This window comes from Oncorhynchus mykiss, chromosome 7, assembly GCF_057628025.1.
Source record: "Oncorhynchus mykiss isolate SJ-2025 chromosome 7, ASM5762802v1, whole genome shotgun sequence".
Lineage (NCBI taxonomy): Eukaryota > Metazoa > Chordata > Actinopteri > Salmoniformes > Salmonidae > Oncorhynchus > Oncorhynchus mykiss.
In genome coordinates, this window is record NC_143028.1 from 20238470 (window position 1) to 20265816 (window position 27347).

At 42.1% G+C, this 27347-nt stretch overlaps 3 protein-coding genes across 3 annotated transcripts; 2 read left to right on the plus strand and 1 right to left on the minus strand.

Moving 5' to 3' along the window:
• Window positions 1-1194: 1194 nt before the first annotated feature.
• LOC100136274 (CD28-like protein) lies at window positions 1195-7962 on the plus strand. The gene is given in 4 exon segments (NM_001124532.1): window positions 1195-1317; window positions 4740-5096; window positions 5830-5960; window positions 7653-7962. Coding segments are annotated over 4 exon segments (690 nt in total). The 5' UTR covers window positions 1195-1238; the 3' UTR covers window positions 7776-7962.
• Window positions 7963-13177: 5215 nt separating this feature from the next.
• On the minus strand, window positions 13178-23471 carry fastkd2 (FASTK mitochondrial RNA regulator 2). The gene is made up of 12 exons (XM_021608935.3): window positions 23165-23471; window positions 21924-22632; window positions 21514-21617; window positions 21285-21393; window positions 19642-19765; window positions 19312-19451; window positions 18082-18254; window positions 17424-17587; window positions 16916-17143; window positions 14891-14984; window positions 14590-14704; window positions 13178-14210 (listed from the first exon to the last, which is right to left on the minus strand). Exons 2-12 carry the CDS (start codon window positions 22560-22562, stop codon window positions 14097-14099), a joined length of 2004 nt encoding a protein of 667 aa, XP_021464610.2. The 5' UTR covers window positions 22563-22632; window positions 23165-23471; the 3' UTR covers window positions 13178-14096.
• On the plus strand, window positions 23458-27326 carry mdh1b (malate dehydrogenase 1B, NAD (soluble)). The gene is made up of 10 exons (XM_021608937.3): window positions 23458-23508; window positions 23643-23755; window positions 23882-24016; window positions 24166-24308; window positions 24596-24872; window positions 25047-25275; window positions 25542-25683; window positions 26004-26179; window positions 26772-26911; window positions 27177-27326. Exons 1-10 carry the CDS (start codon window positions 23487-23489, stop codon window positions 27216-27218), a joined length of 1419 nt encoding a protein of 472 aa, XP_021464612.3. The 5' UTR covers window positions 23458-23486; the 3' UTR covers window positions 27219-27326.
• Window positions 27327-27347: the final 21 nt, after the last annotated feature.

The window sequence follows — 27347 nt, forward strand, 5'->3', positions numbered from 1 at the left end:
GGGCCCAGTCGGGAGAGCATGATGCTCTCTTTGGATAAAAGTGTCTGCTAAATGGCACATACTTGATTATTATTTTATAAAGATGTAAATGTAGAGAGTGGCTGGGGTGAGCTACAGTAGGTGTGTGTGTGGGTAAAGTCTACACCTGTTGTATTCGGCGCATGTGACAAATCAAATTTGACTTGTGTATGTTTGCCTATCGCTGCAGTGAGATTTAAAAGGAGACCAGTAAATCTCTCTGCTCTCCCCAAACAAACTATAGGCCTCTCAATTTCTAATTAAGGTATATATCTGTATGATGTGAAGTGACTCTGGATAATGACACTCACTGGAAAGTTTACTCAAAAATCTAATAAAAAACAGGAAATGTTGGCCTTCACATTCGCCACAACGTGGTGTATGGTTATACGATTTGGCGCATTACACGTCTGTGATAATATAAGTGCAACATTGTTAGTTTACCTGACTGACTGTTGCAGGAGACAGTCACAACCACAGACCAAACCCCCGTTTGTGCGATGGTTGTCACTGACAGGTGCTAGGTAGGCCTATGTAACAACCGCGTGATGAGTAACTCTGCCTGAGACTTGAACACTTGCATTATGCTCTAGCTCAGCAGGCTAACACAGTCTTTTGGGCAAGACCCAGGTTCGAACCCCGGTCACTCACATTGGTGCCGTGGCCCAGGTGGGTCTCTGCGAGTTCTACCAGAAGCAGTGAAATATGATATGGAGCGAGTCTATATGACAGTCCCCAGATAAGAGGGGGAAATCAAACATATGACTAATGCGAAACGAGGTTCCGAGCCCTAACACACAGGGAAGTATCAAATTCGAAGGGCATCAAAAGTCACACACCGGTTGAGGGCAGAAACTTTGAAGTTCAGAGTGCACTGTCACAGAGTGCGGATGTTTTTTTACTGAAGAGTCTGTGCAGTCAGTCACCCTGTTAGATGTGCAGCAGAGAGAGTTGCTTACAGAGTTGCTTACAGTCGACGAGGGACAGATTGTTGTTCACAGTGACAGGTGACAGGTGACAGGGAAGGATGTTATGAGATGCACGCTGTCATCGTGTGACGAGCATGTGTTGTATGTTTAGGTATGTTTAGGTAGAGCAGAGCAGTCACTGTCTCGTTCTGTTTGGCATACAGCGTATCATTGCATTTACCCTGATTGTTGTGCACTGTAAAAAGATACCAGGGGAGCTTCAGTTTCACGACAAAACTGAGAACTTTCAAGATGAACGTTTACTGGATACCCACGATCCTCCTCTCCCTCTCCAGTGCTGCCAACATGATAAGCTCAAACAACTGTAAAGGTAAGATCTGAGCCTGTTTAAAAGCTCACGCTCTACAATAGTCATGACTGAAAACACAATGTATAATGTATAAGTACCATCTATCCAGATGTAATGTATAACAAATTACTTTATTATTCCTATTTAACTATTGTGAAAAAAGTGCCATGTATTTAAAATGTGTGTAGAATGTATATGTAACAACAAAACAAAAAGCTGGGGGGAGATTTGGGACAAAAATTGAAAAAAGATCTGGGTAAGTCCAGGATGTTGTAACGTATGTAGAAAAGGGAATCGTTTCAGCTCAAAATTAAGACATTTGTCTGAATGTTTCACCATTGGACTTTGTCATTAACGTTCATCTATATTCTCAGTATCACCAAATGTCACCTCAGGCATGATCCATAGCACGACCAGAACATTCTGATAACAAGAACAAAAGCCAAAGGTTGCCCAATCAAAGGGTTGCCAGATCATTCAAGATTTCAATGCTCACCAAGCTTGGTTTTATCAGGTGGGGATGCTAGTTGCAATGGTTTGAATTCCTCCAGCACATTACTCAAAGGAGTGCAGTTAAACCCCAATTACAAATGTGGATATGCTTCAACATCTAGACTGCAGCTATATTATGAATAGAATAAGCAGGTTTATATAATGCATTGAAGTTGTTGTTTCCTCATTGTGATAGGACTTGCAGAAAGGAAATGGCAGGGGTGGGGGTGATAAGGATTCAACTAAGTGACTCACATGTTCTAGTCCACACAGTTACGGGACTGCTTCTCTTTTTGGAATCTCAGGCCACAACACTTGTTTTGGAGCATGTTCAATGTGTGGGTTAAAATACTGTGAAATGATGCATACGAATAGTTCAAATTTGAGAGGGTAAAAAGGCTAGGTAAGCCTCAGAAGCCATTTCCTGTGTGTGTGTGTGAGTGAAAGAGTGCACTGCACATGTGATGGAAGAATGCACTGTGCGTGCAGAGGGTTGCAATTCCACTGAATTGGGGATAGTTTAACCAAAATATGCCACAAGACCTACAATTGCCTTATGTGTATCCCACAAAAAAGGTTAATTGTTATAAGCTAACTTTTTAGAAGAATTTAAGCAAAATGCCAGGGCTTAACTTCCCATGGACAATTTCCAGAAAAATACCAGAAATTTACCGGAAAGCTTCCGACCCTCTGCAACCCTAGTGTGTGTGCACGCGTTTTACTATACTTGTGAGTACCAAAAGTCCTCAAAAATTCTGATAATTTTTTACAAGTCCTCACTTGTTAAAAAGCTATTTTAGGCTTAGAGGTTAGGTTCAGGGTTTGGGTTAGAATTAAGGTTAGGTTTAGAATTGGGGTTAGGGTTTGGAGTTAGGGGTTAAGGTTATGGAAAATAGGATTTTGAATGGGAATCAATTGTTAGTCCCCCAAAAGTCCTCACAAGTATAGCAATACAGTCACCCCCTTGGCATTTTTCCTATTTTGTTGCCTTACAACCTGGAATTAAAATTGATATTTTTTTTGGGGGGGGGGGTTGTATCATTTGATTTGCACAACACGCCTACCACTTTGAAGATGCAAAATATTTTTTATTGCGAAACAAACAAGAAATAAGACAAAAAACCTGAAAACTTGAGTGTGCATAACTACTCACCCCTCCAAAGGCAATACTTTGTAGAGCCACATTTTGCAGCAATTACAGCTGCAAGTCTCATGGGGTATGTCTTTATAGGCTTTGCACATCTAGCCACTGGGATTTTTGCCCATTCTCCAAGGCGAAACTACTCCATCCAGCTCCTTCAAGTTGGATGGCTTTTACTGGTGTATAGCAATCTTTAAGTCATACCACAGATTCTCAATTGGATTGAGGTCTGGGCTTTGACTAGGCCATTTCAAGACATTTAAATGCTTCCCCTTAAACCACTTAAGTGTTGCTTTAGCAGTATACTTAGGTTCATTGTCCTGCTGGAAGACTGAAACAGGTTTCCCTCAATAATTTCCCTGTATTTTGCACCCTCAATCATTCCTTCAATTCTGACCAGTTTCCCAGTCCCCGCCGATGAAAAACATCCCCACAGCATGATGCTGCCACCACCATGCTTCACTATGGGGATGGTGTCTCGGGGTGATGAGAGGTGTTGGGTTTGCGGCAGACATAGCATTTTCCTTGATGGCCAAAAAGATAGTGTCATCAGTCTCATCTGACCAGAGTACCTTCTACCATATGTTTGGAGAGTCTCCCACATGCCTTTTGGCAAACACCATACGTGTTTGCTTATTTTGTCTATAAGCAATTACTTTTTTTTGGCCACTCTACTGTAAAGCCCAGCTCTGTGGAGTGTACGGCTTAAAGTGATCCTATGGACAGATACTCCAGTCTCCGCTGTGGAGCTTTGCAGCTCCTTCAGTGTTATCTTTGGTCTCTTTGTTGCCTCTCTAATTAATGCCCTCCTTGCCTGGTCCATGAGTTTTGGTGGGCGGCCCTCTCTTGGCAGGTTTGCTGTGGTGCCATATTCTTTCCATTTTTTAATAATGGATTTAATGTTGCTCTGTGGGATGTTCAAAGTTTTGGATATTTTTTTATAACCCAACCCTGATCTGTACTTCTCCGCAACTTTGTCCCTGACCTGTTTGGAGAGCTCATTGGTCTTCATGCTGCCGCTTGCTTGGTGGTGCCCCTTGCTTAGTGGTGTTGCAAACACTGGGTCCTTTCAGAAGAGGTGTATATATACACTCAGATCATGTGACACTTAGATTGCAAACAGGTGTACTTTATTTAACTAATTATGTGACTTCTGAAGGTAATTGGTTGCACCAGATCTTATTTAGGGGCTTCATAGCAAAAGGGGTAAATACATATGCACACACCACTTTTCCGTTTTGAATTTTTTGAAACAAGTCCTTTTTTAAATTTCACTTCACCAATTTGGACTATGTTGTGTATGTCCATTGCATGAAATCCAAATAAAAATCCATTTAAATTACAGATTGTAATGCAATAAAATAGGAAAAACACCAAGGGGGATGAATACTTTTGCAAGGCACTGTACATAGCGGTTTATGTGTGTTCAAGATCAAAGAGACAAGCAATTTGGCAAAGGACAGGAGTGGAACGCTAGCTAAAAAGACTTGTAACCAGAGTAGTTTTCTACTAGCCTGGTCCCAGATCTGTTGACAATGACTCAGATGCTGTCATTGTCAAGCTGAAAAGTCTGGTCTCACAGTAATCTGTTTGGCATGACAATTCCATAAGGACTTGGCAAGAGAGCTGAAATAGACTGGCACCAAGGCTAGGTTTACACCTCATTGCACTCACCAAATCTTGCTGTGTCAGATCAGTGATTCCTTCAAGGAAAGGAGGGAAATATTAAAACAGGGTCCTTGTCTACTTCCCTCTGATATGACGCGCACAACTGACTGCCTCTATTTGACTTTTGACCTTCCCTCACCAGATAAGCTCAGAACGTTCTATGTGGTCCGTGTGTCTGTCAACGGCATTGCATCGGTCAGATGCCCCAACCTGACAGGCAAGGACCAGGAGGAGATGAGATTCCACCTTTACCTGGGCTTGGTCGAGGTTGGCAACCACACTCACGACAGTGCTCACAACCACAACTCCACAGAGACAGTGAGTCCTGTTGGGGAGGGTCTGGGGCTGAGGGTGAATGAACAGGACCATACGGTCAGTTTTGCCCTCTCTGGAATGACCACGGAGCGCGCTGGAGTCTATACCTGTGAGGGGTACCCCATGTACCCACCTCCCATTGAAAAAGTACCAGACGAGCCTCAGACCTTGGTCCTGGTTGAAGGTATGTTTACTTCAAAAGGAACTGATCTATACAAGCACACACAAATACGCATGCATGCACAGTAGTTCAAAATGCTATATCTTGATTTATAGGACTATACACTTGAGTGTACAAAACATTAGGAACACCTGCTCTTCCATGACATAGACTGACCAGGTGAAAGCTATGATCCCTTATTGATGTCACCTGTTAAATCCACTTCAATCAGTGTAGATGAAGAGGAGGAGCCAGGTTAAAGAAGGAATTGAGATATAGATTGTGCATATTTGCCATTCAGAGGGTGAATGGGCAACACAAAGATTTAAGTGCCTTTGAATAGAGTATGGTAGCAGGTGCCACCGGTTTGAGTGTGTCAAGAACTACAACACTGCTGCGTTTTTCATGCTCAACAGTTTCCTGCGTGTATGAAGAATGGTCCACCACCCAAATGTCATTCAATTAACTTGACACAACTGTGGGAAGGCTGTTCTGAGGGCGAAAGGGTTTGCAACTCAATATTAGGAAGGCGATCCTAATGTTTTGTGCACTCAGTGTATTTTCTAATGATGTACTTATGCTTAAAGACCAAACTGGCCAGTTTACTGGACCTAGAAAAGCCTATTTATTTTACTTAAAATGCACTTTCAGTGGAAAAACTAAAGTACCCCAGGAGTAGGCTTAATCTGGATCTGTAAAACTACTCCTTGAAGTTTAAAACTCACATCTCTCTCTCTCTCTCTGATTGGTTGGTCAGCATTTCAGTGCCAGGCAGGGGGATGTGTAGGCCCTAGAGTGCATGGTGTCCCTGTTTGGGCATGGATGCTGGGGTTCTGGGTCACCACCATCTATGGCCTGGTTGTCACGGTCTTCGCCTTTGTCATCTGGGTGAGTGACATCTTGCTTCCTTTACTCAAAGAGAGGGTAACTTGCCTGACATCCATGAGGTGCTGTGATGAAAACACATAAGTAATCTCTCAAGCCTTGGCATAAATTCAATGCACAATTAACTATTGGGTCCAACAATGCAATATAGTGTACAGTACCAGTCAAAAGTTGAGATCTACCAATTCAAGTTTTTTAAAACTATTTTCAACATTGTAGAATAATAGTGAAAACATCAAAATTGTGAAATAATAAGAATCATATAGTAACTAAAATAAGTTTTAAACAAATCAAAATATATTTTGCCTTGATGACAGCTTTACACACTCTTGGCATTCTCTCAACCAGCTTCACCTGGAATGCTTTTCCACCAGTCTTGAAGGAGTCCCCACACAGGCTGAGCACTTGTTAGCTGCTTTTCCTTCACTCTGCGGTCCAACTCATCCCAAACCATCTCTGTTAGGATAAGGTTGGGTGATTGTGGAGGCCAGGTCATCTGATGCAGCACTCCATTACTCTCCTTGGTCAAATAGCCCTTACACAGCCTGGAGGTGTGTTTTGGGTCATTGTCCTGTTGAAAAACAAATGATAGTGGGACTAAGTGCAAACCAGATGGGATGGCGTATCGCTGCAGAATGCTGTGGTAGTCATGCTGGTTAAGTGTGCCTTGAATTCTAAATAAATCACTGACAGTGTCACCAGCAAAGCACCCTCTGTGCTTCACAGTTGGAACCACACATGCGGAAATCATCCGTTTACCTACTCTATATCTCACAAATACACAGCGGTTGGAACTAAAAATGTCAAATTTGGACTAATCAGACCAAGGTCTAATGTCCATTGCTCATGTTTCTTGGCCCAAACAAGTCTCTTCTTATTATTGGTGTCCTTTAGTAGTGGTTTCTTTGCAGCAATTCGGCCATGAAGGCCTGATTCACACAGTCTGAACAGATGTTGAGAGGTGTCTGTTACTTGAACTATGAAGCATTTATTTGGGCTGCAATCTGAGGTGCAGTTAACTCTAATGAACTTACTCTCTGCAGCAGAGGTAACTCCGGGTCTTCCTTTCCTGTAGCGGTCCTCATGAGAGCCAGTTTCATCATAGCGCTGGATGTTTTTTGCGACTGCACTTGAAGAAACTTTCAAAGTACTTGACATTTTCCGTATTGACTGACCTTCTTGTCTTAAAGTAATGATGGACTGTCATTTCGCTTTGCTTATTTGAGCTGTTCTTGCCATACTATGGACTTGGTCTTTTTACAAATAGGGCTATTTTCTGTATACCACCCCTACCTTGTCACAACACAACTGAGTGGCTCAAACGCAGGAAAGAAATTCCACAAAATAACTTTTAACAAGGCACACCTGTTAATTGAAATGCATTCCAGGTGACTACTGCATGAATCTGGTTGGGAGAATGCCAAGCATGTGCAAAGCTGTCATCAAGACAAAGGGTGGCTACTTTGGTTAGTGCATGATTCCATGTGTTATTTCATAGTTTGTACAATAATAGTGAAGACATCAATGTAGAAGATAAAGAAAAACAATTGAATGAGTAGGTGTGTCCAAACTTTTGACTGGTACTTTATTTAATGAAAACATAAATGATGCATGGAGACAGTTGTACACAACTACATACATATACACAGCTCACCCTACTCACTCTCCACCTCTTTCTGTGAATTTGATCCTCAGCTCAGACTGAGGAGAGTGGAGTGTTCCCAGAGTGACTACATGAACATCAAACCCAAAGCTCCACTCAGGGGGCACAGGAAGAAGCAGGGGGTCCAGCATCCAATCCGAATGGGACGATACTGATCACTGTCATCCTCAGATCAGACATCCTCATACAAAAGTAACACGAGTTGAGCCTTTATTGGCCCTTGAGAGCTGACTGGAGAAACAGACCAAGTTCTTGATGTAAACATGAAAGCTAGCTCTTCAAATGATGAGGTGCACATCTAATTGTACATCTGATTGCGTGTAAATAAAGATTTGAGTTATCTTATAAATGTTTATCAAATAATTATAGCCTGATGTAATATGATGTTCTGGGAAACTATGGAGAATGGACTCTTGAAGTTGTGGGCAGTATACTATATAAAACAATATCCCCTTGCATACAGAACGAACACACACGCCCACACACACAATGGGGTTAAGCGTACAGCCACAGGGATATCATATCTGATTTGTAGTGGGTATGTAGTGAAGAGGAAGACCCTAGCTCTGTGGTGAATGGGTCATACAGGAAACAGTGGTTTCCGAATTTGAGGGGACTGAACCACATTTTCACACACTCTCTCTGAGAGGCACTGATTGTCATGTATGTTCCATTGAAACTGGCACACTGAATTACAAATCCCTGCTTGTCCTTGTAATGGGAATATTTTGTTACTGTAGTTAAGTAGTTTTTAAAAAAATCAAATCAAGCTGGTGCTTCAAATCGAGCATTCCCAAGCTACAGGCCTCTCTCAACTGTTTCAGTGTATTGCAATATTTTAGTTTGGACCATTGTTTACAGATTTTTATAGAACATCTTACAACTCGTCCTTTGAAGGTTAACTTAAGTAACTCAGCCACAAGGAAATGTTGAAATACAAAAAACTGCTGTAATGACTAAAACGAAAAAAACATACCTAGCATAATTTCCTGTCTACTGTGTCCTTGGAGGCTTATGTTTTGTGCCATTATGCACTAGAGTATGCATAAGAGGGACGGCACCTTGATGTTGCACACCCTGCAGTTTCTATGTAGTTAGGGCAAACGCATTAAACCAGCAGACTATGAGGGCTGCACAGGTTTCATGTCACAATGAAACAGTAGCTACATCCCAAATGGTACCCTTTTCTCTTTATAGTGCACTACTTTTACATTATGTATTACACATACTTGTATGCATTCCTGCATTCGTGAAGGATTCAGACCCCTTGACTTTTTCCAAATGTTGTTACGTTACAGCCTTTTTCTAAAATGTATTAAATTGTTTTTCTCCTCATCAATCTACACACAATACCTTGTACCTGAGTTGAGACATTTTTGCAAATGTATAAAAAAATAAACTGAAAATCAAATCAAATCCACTTGTATTTGTCACATACATGTGTTTTGCAGATGTTATTGCGAGTGTAGCGAAATGCTTGTGTTTCTAGCTAACAGTGCAGTAATATCTAACAATTTCACAACAATACACACAAATCTAAAGTAAAGGAATGGAATTAAGAATATATAAATATTTGGGTGAGCAATGTCAGAGCGGCATAGACTAAGATACAATAGAATAGGATAGAATACAATATATACATGTGAGATGAGTAATGCAAAATATTTAAACATTATTAAAGTGACTCGTGTTCCATTATTAAAGTGGCCAGTGATTCCATGTCTATGTATATAGGGCAGCAGCCTCTAAAGTGCTAGTGATGGCTAACAGTATTCTAACAGTATTTAACTGTCTGATGGCCTTGAGAGAGAAGCTGTTTTTCAGTCTCTCGGTACCACCTTGTACTGACTTCGCCTTCTGGATGATAGCGGGGTGCCCGGTGATGCTTGGGCAGACCGCACCACCCTCTTGAGAGCCCTGCGGTTGTGGGTGGTGCAGTTGCCCTACCAGCCGGTGATACAGCTTGACAAGATGCTCTCAATTGTGGATTTTTAAAAGTTTGTGAGGGTTTTAGGTGCCAAGTCAAATTTCTTCAGCCTTCTGAGGTTGAAGAGGCGCTGTTGCGCCTTCTTCACCACACAGTCTGTGTGGGTGTACCATTTCAGTTTGTCAGTGATGTGTATGACGAGAACTTGAAGCTTTCCACCTTCTCCACTGCAGTCCTGTTGATGTGGATAGGGGGGTTCTCCCTCTGCTGTTTCCTGAAGTCCACAATCAGCTCCTTTCTTTTGTTGACGTTGGATGTGAGATTATTTTCCTGGCACCACACTCCCAAGGCCTCACCTCCTCCCTGTTAGGCTGTCTCGTTATTGTTGGTTATCAGGCCTACTACTGTTTGTGTCGTTTGCAAACTGGATGATTAAGTAGATGTGCGTGGCCACGCAGTCATGGGTGAACAGGGAGTACAGGAGGGGGCTGAGCACACATCCTTGTGAGACCCCAGTGTTGAGAATCAGCAAAGTGGAGGTGATTTGTCCTGCCTTCACCACCTGGGGGCGGCCCATCAGGAAGTCCAGGACCCAGTTGAGATTTCTGCCCAAGGGAAGGTCCGAAAACACATTACTGAGACTATCATCGGATTTTAGAATGTGCCAATGTTTGTGAACAATTCCCTTAATTTGTTCAGAACGCTTTGAATAGCGGGTAGAAATCTCAGAGACCAATTGGTACACTCTGATTTACCACTCCAAGATATTCCTGAACAACGTCTATTTGCGCCCCTACTGGATGGAAATTAGAAATGTAATGGCTGTGCTCAATGCAATGGCACTTATAAATGTAGATCCTTCAAACACCCATAAACAGGGAAATCGATCCCAATCAAAGATGTTATTACGTGCTCCACTAAGGCAGTTATTTATCTTATAACTTGTCCTTGTGGGTAAAACAAAGCGCGAATTAAAAGTACGTATCTCAGAGCATCGTAGCACTATTAGGTGCAAAAACTTTACTTATCCAGTTGCGGCCCACATCTTGGAGGCAAGCCACTCGATTTCGTCTCTGCGTTATATTGGCATCGAACATGTCACCCTCCCTAGGAGAGGGGGTGACCTTGATAATTTATTTTTTAAACGAGAGGCTGCCTGGATCTTTAACTTAAAGACCCTTGCTCCCTTCGGTCTCAACGTAGACTTTGATCTGAAGCCATTCTTGTGATTATTGTGACTTTGTAATTGTTTGTAAGCTTGTGTAGTCAAATGAATTTATGATCGTATGCTATCCATTTGTTGTTTGTATGCTGTTCTTTGTATGCCATTTTAATATTTGATAATTAACCAATGATATTAGGCCACTCTTGGCCATGATTAGACACCTGTGTCTTTTGACACTATATAAACGAGTCATCCTGCAGTGTTTGTGATTATACCCTGATGAAGACAGCTTGGCTGTCGAAACGTCGGTAATGACATTTTTGCATCTGAGCTCCTAGAGTGTGCGGCTCTCTTTTATTTTCATGTTTTCTACTCCGCTAGCCAGCACCTCGCCTAAATAGGTGTGCGTTTCTTTTTCTTCTAGATAAGGATACCAATTCATCACATCAGTATTGTTCTCAAGTGCAAACATGCTATATGACTACTGCCCTGTTTCTGTTAATCATGTCACATGACTTTGATTTTAACCTTTATTTTAAGCCTTTCCAGAAATGAGAATTAGACCAAAAATGAATTTTGGAATAAAGTAACAAAACGAGGAAAAGTTAAGGGGTCTGAATACACACTATGTACATATGCACAGCACCAGTCAAAGGTTTGGGCACATATTCTCATTCAAAGGTTTTTCTATATTTTTGACATTGTGCAATAATAGTGAATATATCAAAACTATGAAATAACACATGTAGAATCATGTACTAACCAAACAAAGTGTTAAACAAATCATTTTAGATTCTTCAAAGTAGCCACCCTTTGCCTTGATGACAGCTGTGCACACTCTTGGCATTCTTTCAACAATCTGTATGAGAGTCACCTGGAATGCATTTCAATTAACAGGTGTGCCTTGTTAAAAGTTAATTTGTGGAATTTCTTTCCTTCTTAATGCATTTGAGCCAATCAGATATGTTGTGACAAGGTAAGGGTAGTATACAGAAGATAGCCCTATTTGGTAGAAGACCAAGTCCATATTACAGCAAGAAGAGCTCAAATAAGCAAAGAGAAATGACAGTCCATCATTACTTGAAGACATGAAGGTCAGTCAATCCAGAAAATGTCAAGCACATTGAAAGTTCCTTCAAGTATAGTTGCAAAAACCATCAAGTGCCATGATGAAACTGTCTCTCATGAGGACCGCCACAGGAAAGGAAGACCCAGAGTTACCTATGCTGCAGAGGATATGTTCATTAGAGTTAACAGATTATCAGATTATCAGATTGCAGCCCAAATAAATGCTTCAGAGAGTTCAAGTAACAGACACATCTCAACATTCACGCTGTCTCCTTGGAATAGTTAATCAGGCCTTTGTGGTTGAATTGCTGCAAAGAAACCACTACTAAAAGACACCAATAAGAAGAGACTTGGACCAAGAAACTCAAGCAATGGACTGGTGGAAATCTGTCCTTTGGTCTGATGAGTCCAAATTTTAGATTTTTGGTTGCAACCGCCGTGTCTTTGTGACTCAGAGTAGGTGAACGGATGATCTCTACATATATGGTTCCCACCGTGAAGAATGGAGGTGGGGGTGTGATGGTGCTTTGCTGGTGACAAGGTCTGTGATTTAGTTAAGAGTTCAAGGCATACTTAACCTGCATGGCTACCACAGCATTCTGCAGCGATACACCATCCCATCTGGTTTGCCCTTAGTGGGACTATCATTTGTTTTTCCAACAGGACAATGACCCAAAACACACCTCCAGGCTGTGTAAGGGCTATTTGACCAAGAAGGAAAGTGACAGAGTGACCTGGCCTCCACAATCCAATTGAGATTGCTTGGGATGAGTTGGGCCGCAGAGTGAAGGAAAAGCAGCCAACAATTACTCAGCATATGTGGGAACTCCTTCAAGACTGTTGGAAAAACATTTCTCATGAAGCTGGTTGAGAGAATGCCAAGAGTGTTCAAAGCTGTCATCAAGCCTAAGGGTGACTACTTTGAAGATAAAATATATTTTGATTTGTTTAACACTTTTTTTGTTACTAAATTATTCCATGTGTTATTTCATAGTTTGATGACTTCACTATTAGTCTACAATGTAGAAAACAGTAAAAATAAAGAAAAACCCTTGAATTAGTAGATGTGTCCCACTCAAAACACAGGGGGATGTGTGTGTCTGATATACACACAGACATGAAAACAACTTACACCCTGTGTTAGCATCTGTTTTTGATACTATCACTCAGCGTGATATCTGCCCAGCAATTATGCGTGTCAGTTGACATTGTAATGGAGGTGACATGTAGGTTTGAACAGCTGTATGCGCTGTAGCAGCATTTTTTTGGTTACTACATGATTCCATGTGTTATTTCATAGTTCTGATGTCTTCACTATTATTCTACAATGTAGAAAATTGTAAAAAAAAGAAGGCTGAAATGAGTCGGTGTACAAAGTACAAACTTTTGACTGGTACTGTATATAGCGGATGACTGTTTATGTCATTTTATTTTCAGCATAAGTGACAGTCGTGATTATGAACCCTTTCGTTGTTATAACATCAGTTCCCATAACCACCTCTACTCAACATGGCATCAATCTGAACAATTTCAGGTCCAATCCCAAATCAACCCCTAGACACTCACCCTATGCACTTCAGGAGATGTTAAATCCTCTTACGTGTATAAGCAATTAATTCCAACTGGCCCTCTGTTAGGCTAGGTTGAAGTTTCACCGTATTGCTTAAACCCATCAAATCATATCCGATCTCCACAAGTGCACAGGGTCTAGGGGCCCATTTAGGATTGGGCCTCACTTTTGGCAAATCCAGTCACCTCAAATGATGTATTCTAAATGAGACACACAAATCCAGTAGAAACATGGCTCTCTGTCTCAATAGTCTACAGTAGCTTCTTCTCCTCGTCCCCTTTCCTTCCTCTGGTCAGGCTGGTCAGTTCCTTCAGTTCAGTGCAGATGAAGGAGAGGAGGCGAGGATATGAATTTAGACTATTTAGGAATAACCCATGAGAGGTATTAAGATGCTTAAAGTTGTGTTACTTAACTTTAAGTTACTTCAACAGGATTGAACTTACTTAAACTGGAACACCTACGCTCCAACACAGATTCCCTCAAAAATATGAGGAGCAATGACAGATGGGAGTTTGTTCCCATTTACTTTCTAGTTAAATAGTGAGACATTACGCAGTGAACTGTTAAGTCCAGACACTCGCACACAGATATTTTCGACAACAGTCTTCATGTAGTCAATTCAGTATACCAGCAGTTCCTGTGCAACGAATGACAGGACCGGAACAGGATCGTGACCAGACTGACCACAGAACCAGGTCGGGTTTTCTTGACTGAACGAGCCATGTCCCCCGCTCTCTCTGTGTCCGTCAGTCTGTCATCTGTTCGACGTTAGCAGGTCTCTCCTGTTCTGGAAAGATCCGTGTTTTGAGGAGCTCTGTTCTCTCCTCTTCGGACAGATTGTCCAGCTCGTGCTCCAACACCTAGGAATGGAGAAGAGGGACGGGAAATAATGTACTTAGAAATGAGGGATGGGTAAAAGTGGGGGGGCCTTGAAGTTGAGTCAAGTTCAAGATGGGCTCTGCAACATTTGTCTTATTTTAGTATATTACAATGTCTCTCAAATATACAAAGTTAAAACTCATAAATAACCATGCTAAATAAACATGGCTCACATTTCACCTTATCAAAATAGGATGGTTCAAAGAGTTTTAATCAGAAGACCATATATCAAGTTCATCATCATCTCAGAAGGAAATTTGTTTGTTAATAAAAGTCAAACAAGAGACAGTTAAGACACAATCACATTAGCGAGAGCTTAAAACAAGAGCCTAGGCTACGACATTAGGGTGCAAAACTCACCACGACTGGGGTGTATCCTAGGACCGTCAGATGACGCAACTTGATAGCCAGGTTTCCACGGGGACGGGAGGTACCATAACAGAAAGAGGACGGGGGAGCGCAGAATACTGCAATTCTACATCAAGGGGAGAGAATACAAGAATAGTTTGATCCTAATTTAGATAACATTGATGTGACTGAAACAGTGATTGAATGAGTTTGAATGGGAGAGACTACACCGATCTAATTCAGATGAACTGAATCATATAATCCTGTAAATTTTACAGACAGTAATTGTTTTTCCACAACATTAGTTAGTAACCTTTGACTGTGCTCAGGTGGCGGAAACTCGCTCTCAGATGGTGCCCTCCCTCCTGTGGCTTCTTGTAGAGATCCGGGTTGGGTAATCACACCATCTGTTATACAACCCAGACACAACCCGCAATATGACATCCTTTCAGCAACAGAAACAATAACTCGCTAAAATAAAGCACAATCACTGTTGAGCATTGGTGAAGAAATAACTGGGGGACACACAAGTTCAAATACAGTACCTAACTCAACACATACATAAAAGCTGTGCGAATGTCTTGTCCCACATAATAAATACACAACATAATGATCCCAAGCAGTGAGGTAGCCAGGTCCCAGATCTGTTTGTGCTCTATAGCCAACTCCTTTGGTCATTGTAATGCCATACAACCATACGAGTTAACTATCCAGGGTTTCCTAAACCCGGTCCTGGCCCCCACCCCCAGGTTGCACGTTTTAGTTTATGCCCTAGCACCACACAGCTGATTCAGATAATCAAAGCTTGATGAGTTGTTTATTTGAATCAGCTGTGTAGTGCTAGGGCAAAAACCAAAACATTCACCCAGGGGGGGGGGGGTCCCAAGACCAAGTTTAGGAAACCATGAGCTAGCCAACACAAACAGATCTGGGACCAGGCAATGTTCCCTCTAAGCTCGGGCTGCCGCACAGAAGAAATATCAGCCCAAGCAGAAAAGCACGAGATCTACATTTCTAGAGTTTTCCCTTAAGGAACACTATCAACTTTTCGCTGTACTGTGGGAATTGTGCTTGAATCAACACAATATTTTCAAATCAAACCTAATTTTATTTGTCACATGCGCCAAATACAACAGATGTAGACCTTCCTGTAAAATGCTTACTTACAAGCCCTTAACCAACAATGCAGTTCAAGAAATAGAGTTAAGAAAATATTTACTAAATAAAATGAAGTCAAAAATAAAATAAAAAGTAACACAATATAACAATAACAAGTCTATATACGGGGGTACTGAGTGGTACCAGGTGTACAGAAGCAAAATTAGCCACTTTCAATGTAACATACCGGAACAAAATCAAATATGCAAGACTTAGTTTGATAAAACTAACTGTGCAAGAGATTTTCTTGTAGGCAAAGCACAATGGAGTAGGATTTCATTTAATTGACAGTCATGACTCAGGCCCGTACTCTACACAGACCGGTGCGCCATAATCAATCAGAGCTGCAGTAGACGCAAATAGCCATTGTCATATATGGATGGATCTGTGCCATTCACTTTGAACTGGACTGTGTTTACAACATGAGCGTCAGCGAGTAGATGCGCTTGTTTTGAGATCAAAGCGAGAGTTGCATGCAGCCACCTGTATACATTTGTTCATATTCTTTGCTAGTTAGTGAGTTATTAGCCCAGTTATAGCTAATTTCTCGTCAACAAATGGGGGAGTGGTTGCTTCCTAAAAGAGCACAAAATGTGTGCATTTCTAGCCATCTTCGAAAAGAGAATTAGGTAAAGAGTTGTTTTTTTTTTGTCTTAAAGGGGCAGTGTTATAGCCAATAGGCAAAGGGTAGCATAATTTGTCTGATTCTCTGTAATAATGGTTTGGGAATAATAATGCATTTTATTTTGAAAAGTGGTTTCTTGCATCAAACAACAACATTCAGTCACCTTGTCTGAAGGACAAGTGGATAAACAGGTTCATGTCAAGCCCTGCATGTTTTTCCCCCAAAAGTCTCATGGAATGTAGGTCTACATTGAACACCACACATTGGCTGCTACTGTAGGCTGAATGATAGAACAGCTATTTCAATATTAAAACATTTTGGGATTGTTTTTGGCCACTGATAGGCCTATATTATGATCAAATAGCCATAGTAGTCCACTGTGCCACTTTTAAAAAACTAACTTAAAGCAGGTCAGCATCCGTGTTCACAGTAAACGTAGGTTGAACAGAATTTTCACAACGTTTAAGTTCGCGCTCAGCAGAACTGAAATTTGCTCAGTGCCTAAAATAATTACAGGGAACATTGGGACCAAGCTAACAGTGAGGTCCTACTTACCTATGAAGTATAGGTCTTCAACCATCACACCCTCCTGTAGCAGCCCTTCCTGGGCGATGCTCTGCAGGGTCATAGACAGCCCTGGGTTAATGGAAAGGTCGTTAGGGGCTGGAGAGCCCAGAGCCTCGGGAGGGACAGTCAGGGGCTTAGGGAGAGAAGGTCGGTCCAGCCTGAGACACAGGTCCACTATCTGCAGCTTTTTTTCCATCCCCTTCTGCAGCCGCCCACCTGTATGGACATGGAGGACAAGGGGTCAGCTGGTTGGATAGGTTTAAGGAAGATGGTAATCGCTTCCTCTTGCCTTCTTATTGGTTGGGTAGTAATATTGCTTACACCCATTTCACTTCCTACAGGAGCATCTAAGGGGTAGGGGCTAGCAGTTCGATTTGGAATTCAGAATATCTGTATTATAATAATGTTTAATAATGAGGTATAAGTGTCTTTTTTCCCAAAATCTAATGATTTGAAAATCTAATCATTATCTTTATTTAGGCTGACAGTGTCTGACCTCTGGCACTGATCTCCTCCAGTGTCTCCTTCTGCAGCAGCTGTTCCAGTGGGGCGGCAGGAAAGTGGCCCAGCAGACACAGGCAGTAGACCACCTTCAGCAGCTCGGAGGCAGCCATCTTGGGAAGGTAGGACACCACCACGTGGGTCACGCCCTCCAGGAACCTGTGGCCAGGAAGAAACATATAGAGTTTGCATTCAGCGGAATATGGTGGTAATCTGTATTATGTGACTGTTATGTGGCTGCTTTGAATATTGATTGACAACCCATCTCCATTTATAAATACATCTGTAGCTGTGCACACTGCAAAAGTGCTATATAGCAGGGAGCAGAGATGACTGTAGGTTCCTTCAAAATGTAATGCGGTAACTACTGATCTGTAAGTAATTGAATAAGAGAGAGACCCTACTGCTTCAACTTTCACCAACCTAGTCAAATCAGTAAATACTGTAACTTAAGGTTTGGGAGAATGGAAGCCTGCATTTAAGGTATTCAAACAGGGTCTAGGCCTACAGTTAGCTTCGCATATTAAGGTAATGCAGAGAAGAGGGGGGAGGGAAACGGAGGGGGCATGGCGAGTTAGAGACCATAGAAATAAAAATGTCAACAATGTCATTCTATTTCTATGGTACATTATATTTCTATGGTGGAGACTCACGGCTCTCTGTAGCCCTGTAGGTTGTGGTTTAGGGACGAGTAGGTCTTCAGAACGCTGAGGACGTCTTTGAGCCCCAGGGCGTCCGGGTTCTTAGTCACTCTCTCTGCGAAGGCGTCCAACATGGCCGTGGGGCAGAAAGCTAGATCCTCAAACGCAGACAGGAAGAGAATCAACTGGAACCGACAGAACACGTTAGAGGAGAGGAGTAAACTTCCGATTTCAAACACAGGCTCTTACCGATCAATATCACCACTGAACAGTATGCTAAGTGCTAGAAGCTATGGGAACCTTCTCAAAGGCCGGTTTATCAGAAACAGTGCTCCCATGCTGCATAAATCTGTGTAACTGTATTAGGGTCGGGCGATGTCAACCTTTTTCCCATCGTGATTATGCACTCCTAAAACATTGTGCTATACGATGGTATCACCCCTTATTGGCAAACCGCCTGCACAATTATAAAACTGATTCGCATTTTTCCAAATCCTCCTCTCATATTAGGCCTAGGTTACTATGAGTTTAAGGTAGCTTGCTCTTTCACAAGCTTTCCTCAGCTTACTTTAGACTTCTAACTCAATTTTTCAATATTGGTATTGTTGGCACAACTTCATTCTTGTTGCCTGAAATATAATTTGGCATTCAAAATAAAGTTGTGATTGAGAATAGCACAGATTCCGACATAATTGTTCACATTTTAAAAGGAGAAACTTTAGGACAAACACTTTATTAGAATATTTGGGAAATACTTTTCATAACTTTAATTGCTTTTATGATATTGAAATTAGTAGGATTAGACTTTTGACAGTTTGGTTCACAATGGCAAGGAGGGATCAAAAACAACTAACAACTTTGAGATAATCTAACAGAGTTGAAGGCTAATTGTTTGATCATGAAATAGAGCGGCTGGAGAATTCATTGGCGCGAGAAAGAAAATAGAACATATTTTCTGAAAGAACATTTGGCGCTGCTTTGGTGAAACTTAGCAATGTCTACATCGTCCTCGTGCATTCTGTAAATATAACATGAATTGAAATAGGCTATAGCAAATAAGAATATAGGCAATATTACTCTAAATAATGTAGCTAAGGGGGTAAGCAGTATAGTATTAGTGTATATAGTGTAGTATAGAATACTGTAGTATGGTAAATTATAGTATACAGTAGAATGGTAAGTTATAGCATAGTATACAGTAGTATGGTATATTATAGTATACAGTAGTATGGCATAGGTCACCTGTTTGTTGTTCCACATGGTGATGCTGGAGGCCACGTAGTCAGAGATGGCGGTGAACAGGGCCACGTCTCTGGAGTGCAGCTCCTTATAGGCCCTCAGCACACTCACCAGGCGGTGGAAGGGGACTCCGTGGACGTGCTCTGTGATGCAGGAGGGAAGAAGGAAAGAGTACAGTCATCTTTCACATATAAAACAGTTGCACCAGTAGCTGAGAATGATGAGCCGACACTGATCAAATAACTGATCCTGTGAAACACATTGAGCAGAGTACAGCGGCTTACGTCCACTGGTTTCCGGTCAGTCAAGTCTGGCATATAGGATGTGTCTCACCTGCAATCTTCCTGCTGCAGACGGCCAACAGTGGCTTGGAGCAGAAGCCCATAGAGGCCAGCGTAGTGATCATATACTGGGAGTTCGGAAGAGTGAACTGGTCTGCCAATGACAGGGCCTTTCTCTGGATGGAGGGATGGCAAGAGAAACATTGTTATTACTGGTCAGGGCCCATACGCACAGAGTAAGAATGCTGATCTAGGAGTTTTAGGGCTGACCCCATTTTGTCGACCTACATTTTTTTTGTCGGGCAGCTGCACAATAATTTATAAAATAAACACTGCAGTAGCTGTTTTCAAAGTATTTCCACCATTTAGTTTAATAGCTGGTAAATTAATCGCACCAAGTCTAAGAACTATGAATCCTATATAGCCTATTCCACCTCTCACTGCAACACTGCCTGGCTGGGCTGTGCGCACTCAAAGAACTGAGCGAAAGATTAATTTTTAGAAGAGCTGCACACAGGCATAAAAGTCTACTGAAGTGAGACTTTGTCCTTGTGTTTCTTGGCTAGATACATCGTTTTATTCACATGCTCGGTTGTTTTTCCATGTTTGAGTTTCAACTGCTAAGGAAGAGAAGACAATGCTTCTACTATTCATACTCAATCTCACAGCAGGCACAAACACGTCTGGAGTCGCACCACCGACGTAACATCGTGAAATTGTTTGTCTCAGCTGTGATATTTTGTGATATTTTGGTTAAAAGAATCAGATCAGCCACAGTGGCCGGTGTTACCACAATGTTAATTTTATGCTCTGAGGCCTAGGCTACCGGCCTCAATGTAGCCTATTTGAAAAATCTTTCCATTTCTCTCCCTTTCTGTAACCATTTGGGTGAAAGGGGAAAAAAAATGTCATGCTCCAATTCGGTGGAAACATAAAATAGGCCTGCTTGATTACTTCTTATCCCAAATAGCCTACAGCTGTATCTGGACAGAGTTCACTGGCGCAGGAAACTGAGGGTCCAGAATATTTTATACAATGTTGCAAGAGCTTCCACTGGACCAAGTTGATACAATGTTTCAAATTCCTTGCAGGCAGGCCATGTGTAGCCAATGTGATTCAGGATATTTTCTAACCGCAGGCTGCAATGGTTTTATTTGTTGGCTTTATGTAGGATATTTTTACATAGTTGGCAATGGAAGTTACTTTTAGATTTCTGCGAAGGCCAGCAGCAGCGGGAGGAACAGCTTTTTTTCTGATGGTTAGGCTACCTTGATCTCTGGCTCCCTCATGAGTAATTTGGGTGTCTTAATTATTTAATCACAGCATGCTTAAAGCATCAGATAAGTTCAGTAGCCTGTGCAACAGGGAAATAATGTGCAAGCCTAGCTGATTTTATTAAAAACACACAGGGTGTGTATGGAAAAATAGAAATTTAAAAATGTAGACCAGTCGATTGGTCAAATGAACAGACGACTCTTGGTCGACAAATACTTTTTTTGTGTCAGGGACAGCTGTAAGGACTTTTCCTTTTAGATCACAATGAAAAAGATACAGAGAAGACCTAATCCTAGATCAGCACTCCTATTCTGAGACGCTTTATGAATACTGGCCCAGATGTATATAGTTTGCCACAGGGTACAAGGCTCGCTAAACTGTGATTTAACTCAAAGGCTCAACGGATGAGCACTAACACACCTCCAGTTTTTTCTTGATGTCCACCGGGGTATCCCGGCCCATGTGGCGCATCAAGGTCTGAAGGGACATGACGTTCTGGATGCTCGGCAGTAGAGCCTCGATCATTAGCCTAGAAAAAAATACACACACTGTACTGGAGAAATACACTCTGGAGTTAAATAGGAAATGGCACTCTAGTCATTTTTGAAGAATCACTGCCGCTGTTAAAACAGATGTCACTGGAACCCACCTGACTCCCTCCTTCAGTGCGTCCCCATTGGGGCTGCTCTCCAGGTGTTCCAGACAGGAAGCCAGCACTGACAGGGACTTCTCATCAAACTCATTGAGGTTCTCCTGTGGGGGCAAAGCATGGCATTACACCATCATATAGGAATATTGTCCAGCGTGCATTTTAAAATATTGAGAGAGAGAGAGTTACAGCGCCACTCTTGGTGGGTGCCAGTCTGAGATTACTGTTCACTGACAGGCTGGCAACCGGGCTACGTCAGGAGTCCAAAATAAATATAAAATGTAAAATATGAATTCCGCCAGACACAGATGAGATAAACACTTGCATGCTGAACAGCGCTAACAGGACTTAAGTATCTGATTGGTGGCCTGGCCTGTAAACACACTAACAACCCGTCTCCAATTGGTTACCTGGCAGACTCGGAGGAGGGTCTGGACCACGCGGCTGCTCTGCGACACGCCCAGCTTGACTGTGGCCAGCAGGCTGTAGGCTAGGTCCTCGCTGCGCATGTGCCGCGCGTCCTGCATGGTCCTCTGGAGGAGCTCCTCGAAGCCAGCGTGCTCGAACATAATGCGCAGTTCGTAGCGTCGCTGCTCCTCTGACATCTTCTTGGTGGACTCCCAGCAGCGCGTCAGGCAGTTGCTCACCCGCCGGTGTGTGGCTGTGTACTGGCCGGCCAGGTCGAGCACATCCGAGGGGGAACCGCACTCCCTCAGCTGGTCGTAAAACGGCACCCTTTTGGCTGGCTGGTCCGGGGATGTCCGACTTGGTGAAGACCAGGTTCCAGAGCTCTGAGTCTGTATGGAGTTGCCTTGCTTTCTTTCCACCACGTCCTGCCCATATGTTTTACCCTGAGAATAATACCTCACTTTATATATAGCTAGTCCAGCCAACGGTCTATGACTTGGTCCTGTGCTCCAGATATGAGACAGTCCTCTGTCAAAGCTCTCTATCATCAACATCTGAGGGCCACGGTGTTGCCATGGACGTCGGTGGTTGCATATCCGCAGGGCCCACCCGAGCAGCACCTCTGCAGTACGGGCTGTCATTGTGTTGTTTAGTTGGACAGATACTAGTCCACCGGGTAGTGGTTTAAAAATGCAATATGGAAGCTATCATCTGAAATGATATAACACGAAACATACAGTCAATGAGTGTTTCGTACAGCAACACCTTTGAGTCATTAACGTATCCTCTTGAACAGCTAACGTTTCTAGAACAAAAGGGAAAGCCAAATAACACAGCGTGGCATTGCACATGTGACATTAAAGTCATTAACCTTAGATAAGTTTACCACTGTGGTTAGTCTTTCCTTAGCAAAATAGACTGATACTCTAGTAAATTCTGCATCTAAACACGTGTCTCCACTATCTGAAAACAATAAAATGTTGTTTGTAAGACAATCATTACTTCCCATTGTGAAAATTGCAATGCGATGTAAATCGGTCACAAGGCCAACAAGCGCATGATGCTAGGGGTTAAGTCACTAACGTTAGCTAGATAGACATTAGCCAGCTAGCTATAGTATCGTCAGCCAGCTCGCTAAATGACAGGTTGCGCTAGCTAGCTAACTCACTCACTCAAGTTAGAATTTCCATACATTAAACATACATAACAATATGTCATCATATTTGAATATAAACGAATTTACCCTGGCCTTAGCTATGTTGTCCAATCCATTTCACATGCCTTTCACATGCCAGTTGTCTGTGTGTGCAACCATAATGGGTCCTTCGTCATCCATTACAAAACGACGTTACATCATGTTAAGTTTTAGTTCTTTGATATTTTAAATATTTATAGCCATAATTTGTTTGGAATATGATAGTGAATATGTATTGAATTTTCATATCATAATTAATTACACAATTCTAAAAATATTCAGCTAAACGTAGCGACCTCTGTTTCCTATCGGACACAATTAAAATAACACCCCTGGTTTCCTAGCAACAACTGACATCCGGCCAACAAACATGGCAAAATTTGTACTTGCTGGTAAGACTTGTTTAAGTTTAGGTTGTATTAGCTATGTAGACATAAATGTCTGACTTACATAAATGGGAAGAGCTTATGACCTGCTGGTAATGACATTCCAACTTGTTTTTTTTGACAACTTGTTTTTCTCTCAGGTAAGGCAAATTGCCCGTACTTTGCCAAAGCTGAACTTCTTGCAGATTTACTGCAAAGATCTCTGCCAAAGTTCAGCATCCACAAGCTCTGCATGCACCCCAATGAGTGGCAGGTAGATGCATTTATTACATTCAGTCAATTATATTTTCATATGGTCTCTTTACTTTGTCAATGTGTAGCCTAAACTAGAGATATTCTGTCCAGACAATCTGTGTCATCCTCTCTTTCCACCTCCCAGCAATGGCTGGAAACCACTTGCAAGGAAAATGGCTGGCAGCATGAGCATTCTCCCATGATATGGAGGGAACTGATCAACCGTGGGGGTAAAGGAATGCTTCTAGGGGGCTTCAGCGACTTCCTAGAACATGTACAGGTAATGTTACTACATCACCTTTATTCAAAGATAACTATCAGTCTGGCATTATATCAATTATTACTTTGTTGATAATTCCACAATCAGCTGGTTCAGCAAGAATAGAAACATCCTGATCAAATCATGTCAAAGTGCTGCTTGACTTCCAGGCTTACTATGGCATCACCTCAGATATGACGACGGAACTGATGATGAAGATTGCAACAGAGAACCTGCTGACACGGGAGCTGTGCATGAAGGAGGAGGTGTACCATCAGAGCCTCATCAAGCCACTGCACATATGGATCAGCAGGTACGTAGGGTAGCTAGCTGCATCTCAATGTGAGGCATGGCTGGGATCAATTCCATTTCAAATGAGTCAATTTAGGAAGGAAAAATACATTTCTATTGCCATTCAAAATATGAAGTAAAAATATAGAAAATGTTTGGCTCAAATATGTTTGTCTTCTACAGAAGTTATAGGCAGCGAAGCATTCTAATCTACCAGACCAGTTTGTGCTGTCTTGCCAACTCCTATGGCTTTAGGCCTACATCACAAACAGATTTAATCCACTGTTCCCCTCCTTTGCTACCCTGCAGTGCTCTTAACCCGACCTGCTACATCCTGATCCCCCAGCTGTTTGCCCCTGGGGTATTCCGGGACGCCCCAACCATCAGCCTCCACCTGTTGGATGTGGGGGCCATCGAGGAGGACCTGCAGGGGGTCAGGATGGAGACAGAGGACCTGGCCCTCCCACAGCTCCATAAAGTCACTGTCTACACAGAGCTGGACCAGGCCTTCCAACAAGCACACTTCATCATCCTCCTGGATGACAGTTGGCCTGAGTGTGGAGGGGAGGATGAGGAAGAAAGCAAGGTGTGTAGTTCGAATGGCTCGGTGGGTTAGAGCACGGTGCAAGCAACACCAGGGTTGTGGGTTGGATTATTGTATCATCCACTCCACATACGCTGAACATGTGTCAGTGTTGACAGTTCTGTAAGTTGCTTTGGATAAAAACATCTGCTAAATGACCATATTATTATTTTTAAGTTGAGGAAGGTGTCGGAGCGTTACCAACAGTATGGGCGCCTTATCGACGAAAGGGCGCACAAGAACGTGGCGGTGATTGTGGCTGGGAACACCTTGGTTAACCTGAAGTGCTCCCTTCTGCTAGAGAACGCTCCCTCGGTTGACAGCGGACACTTTGTCGGCATGGCAACTCAACTGGAGTACGAAGCCAGAGCCCACATTGCACAGAAGCTATCTGTGAAGACTGCAGGTAACAAATCTAAATTCTACATTTACATTAATTTTGCTCTTATAGAGAGCGACTGAGTCAGTGCATTCAACTAAAGTAGATGACAACAACATATCCCAGTCATTCCAAGTGAAACTTTCCTCAAATCAACTTTTAGCGCAATAATTTTTTCCTTCATTTTTTCATTACCATTATACATGTATCTATAAAATGGATAAACATTTTCACCTTAAATTGAAAAAAAAACCTCAAACCTTCATGTGATTCTTCTTCATCGTCTCGGTCAGATGTGACAGATGTCATCGTTTGGGGTAACATCAGCGGCAGTTCCCATGTTGACCTGCAGAGGGCAAAGGTTTTCCAATACGAAGGGGCCATCTGGGGACCATTAGATTTTTCTCAGCCAGTCCTAAAGATGATATATGACAGGTAACTTAACTGTTTGCCAAGACATTTTGGCCAAATTATGTTTATCAATGAATCTGTACTGTTCCTGCAGTAGAGATCTGTTTGTGCTGTGTAACCGACTCCTATGGTCATCGTTATGCCAAAATGTCCTTCGGATTTGGCAAGACGGCACAGTCAGATCTGGGACGAAGCTACTGTTCCTGTGCTATTTCATACCTAAATTCAACAACCATGAAATACCACTGCACTATGTTTTGATAATATCCCCTCCCTGTCATCAGTGCTCTAGTTCTAACACACACACAGTACACCCAAACTTTGAATACTTTTTTTTCTCAAAGGAAATGGCTACAGACTGACTTCCTGAATTTGGTCAGTTCCCAACGTGCCACTGTAGCCTCCAAGTCCCAGAGGGCCACAGCCATATCAGCCACTAATGGGATCATTGCAGTTCTAAAGGCCTGGAACTGCAACTCTTCTGCAGAGGAGGTCTTCTCCTTAGGCATACTCAGCACAGGTCGGGTCAAAAGTCAATATAGTGACAGTTGCAGATAGGAGGGAATAATACTAGTCTGGTCCCAGATCTGTTTGTGCAGACTTGCCAACTCCTAGAGTCATTGACATGACTTGGCTATAGAAAGACTGTATCATTAAGCCTGATCCCAGATCTGTCTGTGCTGTAACATTAGTATTGACAAAAGCCATAGGAGTTGGCTATTAAAGCACCCAAAGATCTGGGACCAGGCTATGTAATCATTTTTATATATTGTATCAGCATTTTATATAATGTGTTCCAGGATAAAAGTGTCAATGTCATATGCACAAGTAGAGTGAAATGCCTTTCTTGCAAGCTCTAACCCCAACAATGCAGTAATCAATAACAATGTAATAGTAAAAATAGGATAAGGTATAACAAAAACAAACAAATAAAAATAAGAACACAAAGTAAGTAAGCATACTAAATAAGTGCTGCCTATGAAGCCTATATTCATAAAGTGTCTTAGTATGAGTGTCTAAAAAGGTCAAACTGATCCTAGATCAGCACTCCTTCTCGAAGACACTTTATGAATAAAGGCCCTAATATCTGTTTTCTCTTGGCCTCTCTGCAGGACAGTACAACCTCCCAGCTGGTGTAGTCTTCTCAATGCCAGTGAGCTTCCAGGATGGTAGATGGTCCGTGTTGTCTGATGTCATCATTGGTGATGAGATGAGGGCCAAACTGCAGATTGCTGCAGACCAACTCAGGGAGGTGAGTATCGTAACTAGGACACAGGCACAGCAATCACATGTCTCATAGCTTAGTATGCTTCTGTGCCAGTGTTTTAGATTATTTTCCAGGACCTCGAAGATTTGAATTGAAAACAATTGTGGGGGGGACCTGATCTGTACTAATGGTAGGGGAAACATTTGTACTGCATTGCCCTCATTCCTTTTGGATTCATTGATTTTTCATGAACCTTTTATTGCAAAGTAATGTTCCATTTGTGTTTCTATTTTGTTTACACTATCCATAGGAGAAAGATCTTGCATCAAGGACAAGAAAAGACACTGCATGAATTTACACGACTTTCTGAAGCGCTTTCTGTCAGAGTTGTTTGTTCAAAAAAAAAAAAAAATTGTATTTATACATTCATTTGCATGAATGTATTTCATGACTAAATAAATAGTGATGACCTCAATGAATA